The 12120-nt window shown below is 33.9% G+C and overlaps 1 protein-coding gene across 1 annotated transcript in view; it reads left to right on the forward strand.

Annotated features, from left to right (window-relative positions):
• The first annotated feature begins 249 nt into the window (after window positions 1-249).
• Window positions 250-12120, forward strand: part of LOC143032275 (neural cell adhesion molecule 2-like) — a 56395-nt gene continuing 44524 nt past the window's right edge. Inside the window, exons 1-2 of the mRNA XM_076196748.1 lie at window positions 250-267; window positions 631-927. Of these exons, the coding sequence (XP_076052863.1) occupies window positions 250-267; window positions 631-927 (315 nt within the window). The remainder of the gene's footprint in view (window positions 268-630; window positions 928-12120) is intronic.

Genomic DNA, 12120 nt, shown 5'->3' on the forward strand with positions numbered 1-12120 from the left:
TTCCATCCCTGAATACACTCCACACCCCTCCACCCTCCCTCTTATCTTAGCACCTCCTGGATGACGGGTCATCCCTGCACCTTGTCCACTGCCCTGAGTCAGAAGCAGTGTCGCATATATAAGAGAAAGAATCATTGGGCTGCCGGCAGCCTCTTGAAGCCATCTGAAAATATAGAAATTTATGCAATCAGAAAATATGGATCTTATAGATCTGAAAGTATAGATTATAAACATGTTAAGTGAAAATACATGTATAAAGTAATTAGGGTAATTTAGGCTATAGTCATAAAGACTGAAAAAATAAAACCAAATTGCACCAATTGCACTCGAAAATATAACATAAATTGCTTTAACTGCAATTCTAACATTTTATTTCGTTAAATGCTAGTGGATAGCCTATAATTTCCATGAAACTAAACTTATAACTGTTTTATAGCATTTATTCATTTCTTTGGGACCTAAGTAACATAAAAAAATACTTACAAGCCATGAGTATTTTTTTTTTTTTTATAGGTCAATGTATAAATAGAAACAGGCTATGATGTTTAGATTTTGGAGTTTCGTCTTATGTAGAACGTATGTAATGAAGGAATATATTCGATTCTGACTCCCTCTTTCCTCTTTTTCCAGATCTCATGGATCCGTCGTCGAGATTGGCGCGTGCTGACTTCGGGCGAAGTGTCCTACACCCACGACAAAAGGTTCTCTGTTCTCCACACGCCAGGCACTCAGGACTGGACGCTTCACCTCAAGCTCGTCAATGCAAGGGACAACGGCACCTATGAGTGCCAAGTATCAACTGGCACTGGCATCATCTCGCTCTTCGTCAACCTGGCTGTGGTCACTCCTGAGGCGCATATATCTGGTGATGGGCAGTATCATGTCAACAAAGGATCGCCTATCATTCTCACCTGCACTTTTACTAAGGTTTGTGGATTGTTCTAAGAGTAGCACGTATTTCTGGTGATGGCCAGTATCATGTCAACAAAGGATCGCCCATCATTCTCACCTGCACTTTTACTAAGGTTTGTGGATTGTTCTAAGAATAGCACGTATATCTGGTTATGGCCAGTATTCATGTCAAACAAAGGATCGTATCATTCTCACCTGCACTTTTACTAAGGTTTGTGGATTTTTCTAAAGAGTAGCACGTATGTCTGGTGTTCAGTATCATTCAACAAAGGATCACCTATCATTCTCACCTGCACTTTTACTAAGGTTTGTGGATTGTTCTAAGAGTAGCACGTATATTATTGGTTATGGCCAGTATCATGTCAACAAAGGATCGCCTATCATTCTCACCTGCACTTTTACTAAGGTTTGTGGATTGTTCTAAGAGTAGCACGTATTTCTGGTGATGGCCAGTATCATGTCAACAAAGGATCGCCCATCATTCTCACCTGCACTTTTACTAAGGTTTGTGGATTGTTCTAAGAATAGCACGTATATCTGGTGATGGGCAGTATCATGTCAACAAAGGATCGCCTATCATTCTCACCTGCACTTTTACTAAGGTTTGTGGATTGTTCTAAGAGTAGCACGTATTTCTGGTGATGGCCAGTATCATGTCAACAAAGGATCGCCCATCATTCTCACCTGCACTTTTACTAAGGTTTGTGGATTGTTCTAAGAATAGCAAATGTTAACTTGTCGTCTATTCATTATGGACTTTGGTCTTATCTTCAGTCTCACCTGTACTTTTAGAAACGTTTGTGTTTTTTTTTTCTAAAGATAGCAAAAGTTGTCTTGTTCATTCATTAAGGACTTTGGTCTTAATTCTCATCTGCACTTTTACTAAGGTTTGTGAAGTGTTCTAAGAAAGAAAAGGGTAGTCTTGTTATTTATTCCCTCCAAAAGAACGTTGTTTTTTTGTTTTTATTTACACTCTTAATCAAAGCTTGTGGGTTGTTCTTAGGAAGATAAAATTTATCATGTTATTCATTACATGAATATAACAAGTGACCTTCCCCTTTAACCAAAGCCTGTTGACCTATCATTCAATATTTACAAACGGCTTTCGGTATAAACAAGGGTGAGGAGACTACACCAGAACGTGCATGGCTGCAGCCAAAGCCGCTCGGACTGATGGAAACAAGTAACTGTCACTACTTGGAATCGTAAAGGAGCGTGGGATTCGAACCCAGAATTAAGAATATGCGAGACTAACATGGTTTTGATTACGCCACCAGTGATATGGGTAGTTGGGTAGTTAAGACTTATTAATCAAGGTGAATACCCTTCCTAACCTATTTGTCGTGACTAGGATTCGAACCGGTGTATCTGACCTTCCCAGTAGCAGCAAGTTGTTTGCGCTACCATTTTACCACACCATTGCTCAACCAGATGTCTAATACAATATTGTATTCTCCAATTAATCTTTGGTAAATAATACTAAACCAACTACTTTCTAACTTAAAACTGTTGTCGATTCATAAATTGCATCTAAGGTCTGGGTTCCATAATTAGTGTGGTACTATATTCAATTATATTACTAAGTTCAACCAAGGACTAAGACACGATTTTCTAGTCTAAAATACATGAGCAACTCATCATTGATGCTCTATGATTTTTACTTTATTTTATTCATATCTGTAATATGAAATAGTTTCATATTCCTTTTACTTAAAGTTTTGATGTATTCTTGATATATAATAAAAAATAGATTATAGATTTCTCCATGGAGATTCTCCATGACCTTTATTTTCATTCTTGTTTCATTCTATTTTTCTAAAGTAAAGCATATATATATTATATATATATATATATATATATATATATATATATATATATATATATATATATACATATGACCCGTCATTCAGGAGGTGCTAAGATGGGAGGGAGGGTGGAGGGGTGTGTGGAGTGTATTCAGGGATGGAATGGGTGGGAGTGATTTTATGCCTTTTTCTTTTTGGCTACCCCCCTTGTATGGGGGGAAAAAGCCTTGGTATATATGTATGTATGTATATACATATATATATATATATATATATATATAGATGTATATATATGTATATATATGCATATATATGTATATATATATATATGAATATATATATATATTTATATATATATACATACATATATATAATAATATACATATATACATATATATATATATCTCTTTTTTTTTTTTTTTTTTTTTTTTTTACCACATTAACTTTTTACTTTTAATTCCATGTCATCACGAACGGGACTTACAATGCGCTCCTCGGAGACATATACGGAAACTGATACGAAGCGAAGCCAAGGGCTCGAACCTCAGCTGCAGACGTATCAAAGTAACAGTGACTAACCACTGCGCCATCAAAAGAATAAGTTGAGTACAATTTCTTATATTTGTATGTTCGAGCCACATACATATACACGAATTTTGTGCTCAACCCACACACGCGCACACACTACCATTGCACCATCATAACAGGGGTGGGATAAGCACAAAATTCGTGTATATATATGTGGCTCGAACATACAAATATAAGAAATTGTACTCAACTTATATCTCTCTTGATGGCGCAGTGGTTAGTTACTGTTACTATTGATACGTCTGCAGCTGAGGTTCGAGCCCTTGGCTTCGCTTCGTATCAGTTTCCGTATATGTCTCCGACGAGTGCATTGTCAGTCTCGTTCGTAATGACTTGGAATTAAAAGTAAAAAATTAATGTGGTTGAAAAAAGATTAAGATCTGCACTGGGGACCATTCAGTGTGTGTGAATAACACTTGCCCACGCACACACACTACCATTGCACCATCATAGCAGGGGTGGGTTGAGAACAAAATTTGTGTATATGCATGTGGCTCGAACATACAAACATAAGAAATTGTACTCAACTTATATCTCTATGGCGCAGTGGTTAGTCACTGTTACTTTGATACGTCTGCAGCTGAGGTTTGAGGCCTTGGCTTCGCTTCGCATCAGTTTCCGTGTATGTCTCCGACGAGCGCATTGTCAGTCTCGTTCGTGATGACATGGAATTAAAAGTAAAAAGTTAATGTGGTTGAAAAAAGATTAAGATCTGCACTGGGGACCATTCAGTGTGTGTGAATATATATGTATGTATAGATATATATATATATATATATATATATATATAAATATATATATGTATATAAATATATCAAATATACATATATATTTATATATATACACAATATGTATATATATATTATATACACACATAATATATATGTATATACATATATCATATATACATATATATGTATATATATATATATATATGTATATATATATGATACAAATGTATTAATACATCATACAGTGTATTAGATTATAGGTTGTCACCATGTTAGAATTTCTGTTATCTCTGTTCCCATTCAAATCTCACCCTATTCGTTTCTAATGTAAGACACATACAAATATATAGATATTTATAGACACATAATAGAATTTTTTGTATGGTGGGGATGAAATACGTGGGAGTGGAATTATGCCTTTTGACTTTGGCAACCTCCCTTGTAAAGAAAAAAAACATTGGTATATGTATGTACCTTTGTATGGCTCCATTCTCTCAATATATAAAGTCTAAAGTAATCCTTTAATCCTTTAACATCACCAAAATAGTTCCTTAAGGACCACGAACAGACCAACCCATAATTTAATGAGATATAATAATATAACCATAGACGGTTTTAGACATTCACCTTAGCCTCTGGTGTCCTCTTCTACAAAGGCGACAGATTTGGTCCCGATGTACATCAGAGGGCGCAACCTCACACACGCTTGGTTCTTGATATCTTTGGTTCCTTTGCCTCAAAAGGCCGAGTGCAATTGGGTAGGACGGTGTGGATCGAGGTAGAAATTTGATTCTTAATAAGGGGTGACTAGGCTTGATGGAGTTAACAGGCGCAACGCACGTGAGACTACAGTAACATCAGCCAGGTTTCTGGGTACTCTAGGAGACAGCATTGTCCATGGTTGGTTTATAGCTAGGGGCCTCTATTTTATATTTCTAATTATTGCAAATTTGATTAATTTCGTTATATATTCTATCCTCTTTATTGGTTACCTGTTTGTTCGTTTCTTTATCAATTCATTTATATTTTAATAATTTACTTATTTTTTCATTGATGTTAATTTATTTACTAACCTATTTGTTTATCAATTCATTCTCTTATTAATTCATTCATCTATTTGTTTGTTAGTTTCTTCGTTTATTGTTTATTTCTTATTTAATTCATCATCCGTTTATTAATCTATTCATTTATTCATTTATTCATTTATTCATTTATTCATTTATTCATTTATTCATTTATTTATTCATTTATTCATTTATTCATTTATTTATTTATTCATTTATATTCATTTATTAATCTATTTATCAATTCATTCATTTATTAATTAATTTATTTATTCAATTATTTATTCATATATTCATTTATTCATTTATTCATTTATTCATTTGTTCATTTATTCATTCATTAATTCATTCATTTACTTGCATATTTATTTGTCAATTCAAATTCGTTTTTATATATTTGTTTTATTTATTCATTTACTGATTGGCTTGTTTATCGATTTATTTATTCTTTTTTGTGTATTTGTTAATGTATTAATCTATTTCTTTATTTGTATATATATTTATTTATAATTTGTTTATTTATTTATATATTCATCTATTTATCTATTCATCTATCTATTTATTCGTCTATCTATTTATTCATCTATCAATTTATTCATATCTCATTTACTTATCTCCTTTTTTATTAGTTTATCTATTTGTTTATTTTTTTCCTATTCATCTATTTTTATTCATTTTTTATTAATTTACTTATCAAAGGATTACAAAGGCGGAGCATTCCAATAGGAGACCTTTTGGTCCATAACCAGGTCGGATGTGGAAAAAATGTAATAATGATCAATGAATTAAAGAAAAAGAAATGAAATTTATAATAATATAAATAACAATAAATAAAATCAATTAATGTATTGATATAGTTGAATAATAAACAAAAAGATAGATAGTAAATAATAGCATATTCACAGATAACTAATAATAGATAAAAATCAAACAAATAATAAACAAACAAACAATAACAAACAAATAAACAAATAGTATAAAATAAATGGCAATCATTACAGCATCTTGCTTAGGTGTTTATCTAAACGAATCTCAAAGACCTGTATCAAGTCACCTGTGAGTCTACGTTTATTTAGGGAAAACATATTCATGTTCTTTAGTCGATTTTCGTATGATTTGTTATTTCATATTTGGAATCAGTTTTGGGGCTCGCCGTTGTACTTTTTCCAATCTGCCAATGTCTTTAATGAGATTCGGTGACCATACAGAAACAGCATATTCCAAATGTGGACGAATTAACGACTTATATAGCTTGTTAATGAGAGATGAACTTAAGTCAAAAGATCGCGCAATCAGTCCTAGAATCTTGTTTGCTTTGAGATCGTTACTGATAATTACGCCGAGATCCTTTTCTCTGTCCACTTTTGTTAACGAATTTCCAGATCATTTGTAATCGTATCTACTGTTATTTTTACCTATGTGCATAACCTTGCATTTACTTGTGTTAACTTTCATTAGCCACTTTTCAGACCATTGCTGTAATTTATCTAAATCTTCTTGAATAACTAATTTATTTAAGTGATTATTTGCCATTCCGCATAGTTTTGTATCATCAGCAAATTTTGAGACAATAGATTTCAGTCTGTCGTCTATATAATTTATACATAATATGAATAGAATTGGCCCAAAAACGGAACCCTGAGGAACTCCACTCGTAACATTTTTCCATGTAGAAGTTTTTCCACTTAAAACAACTCTCTGTTTTCTAACATTCAATAAATTTCTAGTCTTATCTATTTGTTTATTTATTAATGTATATATTTATTTACCTATTATTTAGGTAGTTCTTTGAAAAACTGATGAAAGATATAGAACCCTTTCCTATGAAGCTTTAAAGTCCACAATATAAGCAAAAACCAGAATGGTGTAATTAAATTTTATTTTTCATCTAAGATTCACGATCTCCTGAAGACCATCGATGGATCAACTCCTCCCTTCTCCAATAGAGGTCAAGAAATTTCATGACAAAAATAATAATAACGATGATGATAATTCAAATTTTAACAAAAAAGTATCATCTCTATATCCCACCCAGTTGGATGTTGAAAGCAGAACTCGATGGTGTCCCCTTCTGAGCTTGAGCTCTCGTGCATAATAAGGTACGACTAGGTCCAATGCGTTAAACGAGGACATCTCTATGTGAAATTAATATTGGAGAGTCATTAGTCATTTACTTTACGAAAGATGAATGAGATTATGGATTTCTTACGTGGGAATATCTCATATTTCTTCATTAAAGAAGGAATTGTCACTTACGTGAATAATGCCTGGCATTGACTAGATCTAAATTCTTTATATACTATTATATTGATGTTATAGCTTACAAATAAAATAAAAGTAGAAAATATAAAAGGAAGAAAAACAATAAAAGTAAAAATTAAAGAGAAAATAAAAAAATAAATAAAAATGAAAATGAGAAAAAAATAAAAGGACAATTAAATATAAACAAAAATAAGAAATAACAACAAAGAAAAAATGAACACACACACATACACACACACACACACACACACACACACACACACACACACACACACACACACACACACACACACACACACACACACACACACACACACATACACACACACACACACACACACACACACACACACACACACACACACACACACACACACACACACACACGCACACACAAACACAAACACACACACAAATATATATATATATATATATATATACATATACATATGCATATATATATATATATATATACATATACATATACATATATATATATATATATATATATATATATATATATATATATATATATATAGATATTGTAGTATAAAGTGGAGACAGATGAGTGGAAGGTGGCAGGGGGACGCAGGATGATGCAGGAGTGAAAATTCTCTTACGTTTCGACGGATGTCTTCCTCAGAGAGACTACAGACTATCAGATTTTGTGGACATTATATACATATATTTATAATTTATAATCGTAGAAAGCACTCGCTAGGTATGGCGAAAGGCTTAGAAGTACTGATTATATTTATCTCTATTATTGATACTACCAAATAAGTTTATTCAGGAGAGTAGAACCTTAATCACTCACGTTTCAAAACTATTTCTACCATCCCTTTTGCATTTAAACGACCTTTAACAACCCTTATATAGTGACTGTATTGATTCTATATTCATTCTGAATAATTCTATTTATTTGTTTTGTTTATTCATCTATTTATCTGTTTATTTGTCAATTGTGGCTGTCATTATACTGTACCTACTCTGATTATTATATTTTCATTATGCTAGTCACCTAAATTACTGAATTATCTCGCTTAATAGTTTTATTCAATCACAATAACACACATTTTTTGTTGATAATAACACTGGCCAACAAAGAATTTGTCCCAAGGAAAGCAACAGCTGTATCTAATATGGTTTTGCATACAGAATCCAAAAATAATGTTCAATTTTTTCCATCACCCACAGTTTTTGTAATACGTTACGTGTGTTACTTGGGATAAATTTTAATCAAGCGGTTGGAATCACTGAGTTTGGCAACACTCAAAGGGATTGTTATATGTTTGGCAGTACTGTGTTAAAAGTGTTGGTGTGAGGTTGTGTAGTGTGTATTTGTGTGGCAATAAGTTTGTGATATTGTACAGTAACGTGGCCGCCATTCGCTTTCACAATGCCAAGAAAATGTATAAATCACCCATACAATTTTTGCTTTATTTGCGGTGTATTAACATTCAAGTCACAAAAAAGGGTGTTAGACGCTATTGATTAAATAGTGCTATGAACATCATTTTGGCTGCAAAGTGGGGAACCAGGATAGATGCTGGGCCTCTCATGTGTGTTGTGTAACCTGTTTCAGGATTCCCACTGCATAGGTGAAAGGTTCACGCCATATGCCTATTGCCATCCTTATGATTTGGAGAGAACCAAAGCATCATACTTCAAATCGCTACTTCTGCATTATAAATATAAAAGGTATAACATCAGCATCCAAGCATATTGTGAAATATCCTAATTTATCATCTGCTATGAAATCAATACCTCACGGTCAAGACTTTTCTGTACCTGACACTCCAAAAGAAATGAAACTAAGTGATTGTGAGTCAAGTGAGGAGGTTATAGAAAAATAAACAGAAAACATACAATTTCGGCTAATCTGTTCGTAAAGTGAACCACATTTATCAAGTCACCTGAATGATCTTGTGCGGTATTTAAACTTGTCAAAAAAGTAATCTGAACTTAATGCTTTCAGGTTAAAGGGCTGGAATCTTCTCCAGAAAGAATACAAAGTTAGTGGTTATCGTAAGCGACATTATGATTTTGAACACTTTTTCTCACTAGAGGATAATGTGGTGTTTTGCAATTATTTATATTCTATTATGGAAGAACTTAACTATAAATATGACAGGAATGCATGGCGCTTGTTTATTGACTCTTCAGAAAGTGAGACTGAAAGCTGCTTCGCTCGACAATGGAAATAATTTCCCTTTGTTCCTCTGGCCCACGCAGCTAACATGAAGAAAACATATGAGATTATGAAGCTTCTATTGCAAAAAATTAAGTATGAAGAACATAAATGGAATATCTGTGGCGACCAAAAAGCTGTGGTACTTTTACTTGGAATGCAACTGGGTTACACAAAGTTTTGTTGTTTTCTCTGTGAGTGGGAGGGTCGGGATAAGAAAAATCATTATGAAAAGAATGTGTGGCCTAAATTATATCTTACTCCAGGACAGAAGAATGTCAATCTTCTTGTTGATACAGAGAAAATTTATTTTCCTCCTTTGCATATTAAGCTAGGGTTGATGAAAAAAATTCTTAAAGGTATGAATAGAACTGGCAAGTGATTTAGATATTTGAAAAATAAGTTTCCAAGAGTAAGTGATGCACAAATCAAAGAAGATATTTTTGTTGGATCAGATATTATGGAGCTGATGAGAGACCAGAATTTTAACGGAGAGCTAAATAATCTTGACTGCATGATTACAATGTATTTTTTCATGAAAAGTAATGCAGAGATATTTCCATGGAATAATACCCACAGATCAAAAAAGAAAGAGAGGAACAGGGAAAGCTGGGGAAGAAGGCAGGCTCGGATGAAAGACATTGTGACTACCGTAAAGGAGCGAAAATAGAGCTGAGCATTGAAATTAGCCTGAAGGAATGGTGAGCGATTGAGCAAGTGTGTTAATGAGTGAGCGCTGCGAGATAGTAAACATGTATAAGGATGACATCAGACATAATATAAAAAAGAAATGCAATGGAACAAGAAACATATAATAAATAACTTAAACAAAAGAGAAACGTTCCCAGTCACAAAACAAATACATGTAAAGATACCCAGACAAAGAAAAAAAAAAATGTGGATTCCACTTCTACCGGACAAGTGTTGTTTATACTTAATTTTGTTGTGGGCGAAACGAGGCTTGTCCTGCATTCGGCAGTGGGGGAGCCAATAGTGGAGCAGCAGTTAGAAGGGCAGAAAAGATCCCAACGCAAGAGGCTTGAGACCTAGGGAAGCCACGAGGTTTTGATTGTCTCTGTCGAAGTTGGTGGCCGCCTTTAAGTAGTAGGTGGAGTGGGCAAGGCTTTGACATGGACCTCGTCAGCGGTTCATTGTATGCTTGGAGTCCGGCTCGAAAACAGTTCGGAACTAACAACCTATTAGAGCTGCTAACAAGTCATGGTGACGTGGAGGGGGGTTGATAGATCGTTTACGAGTGTCTTCGAATAGTCTTGGTTTCGGGATGACAGAAAAAATGACGGTGTTGACCAATGACTATAATAATATACATACATATATATATATTAACATCGATTTTTACCTTCTCCTCCTCCTACTTTTGTTCTTTTTCAGTTCTTCTCTCCTATCTTTTCGTCTTCATATTTCCTTCCTAGTTCTTTTCCTTTTTCACCAACTCTCCTTCATCCCATCCGCTTCCACTCCCCTTCCCCTCTTCCTTTCTCTTCCTTCCTATTCTTTTTCCTATCCCATTTCTTTCGTTTTTTTCCTTGTATTACGACGCGTGTAATTTTCAATGCTTTTGATCTAAAATTCTGTCCTCGAGATGTCAACAGGCGGTGGAGGGTAGGAGGGTGGAGTGGGGTAAATACTGAGGGAGGGGGAAGGAGAGGATAAGGTATTAACGATGAATTCTTTGGACCCAAATAGGAGTCAAAAATTATTTCATTATCTATTTTTTGCCCTTTTATGTCTGCCTACTACTCTCTCACTCTCTTCTCTCCCTCTTTCTGTATATGTTTATCTATTTCCCTTTGTTGAATCTCAAGGCATGAGTTAGGTATTGAAGATGTATTCTTTGGACCCAAAGAGGAGTCAAAATTTATTTCATTATCTATTTTTGCTCTTTTATGTCTGCCTGCTACTCTCTCACTCTCTTCTCTCTCTCTTTGTGTATATCTTTATTAACTTCCCTTTGTTGAATCTCAAGGCATGAGCTAGATGCTCATATTGAGGCCATGATGAGAGAAAAGTCATTCTTATTTTAGGCACGTATCTAAGTCTCAAGAAGGGACGAAATCTGCACCAATTTCTTATCAATATTAAATCTTATGTCCTGAGCTACAGTATTGGCTCACTTAGCATGTTGAGATAATTCATAGATTCTCCTTTGATTAAACCAAATATAATTAGATTCTTTGGTAAAATGTTGTCCAAATAGATTATGCTTCCTAGATTTTGTTGTTGTTGTTTTTTGTCAATATTTGTCAATTATTTACAGTTGAAATGGATGATAAGAATTTCTCTCACTCTTTCTTTCTTCTTTTTTAAACATATGTAGTTTCGGAAAAGCTGTTTCAACTACTGGCAGTCGTTCCTTTTTTATTTTTTTCTTCATCACTTTGTCTCTATACAAGTTATCGAAACTATTGACAGTTATTGGTTTATGGTGACACGTGTTTGAGATGATCAGGTCGCGTGTCCAATTCCCAATCAATGGTTTAAGAGTCCTTCTCCCAAAGAACTTACGCGGGAGTCTCTCTGTGGAAGAATCAATCTTCGTAAGAGCG

Source organism: Oratosquilla oratoria, chromosome 13 (assembly GCF_046742065.1).
Source record: "Oratosquilla oratoria isolate Oo_2021 chromosome 13, ASM4674206v1, whole genome shotgun sequence".
In the NCBI taxonomy this organism is placed as follows: domain Eukaryota; kingdom Metazoa; phylum Arthropoda; class Malacostraca; order Stomatopoda; family Squillidae; genus Oratosquilla; species Oratosquilla oratoria.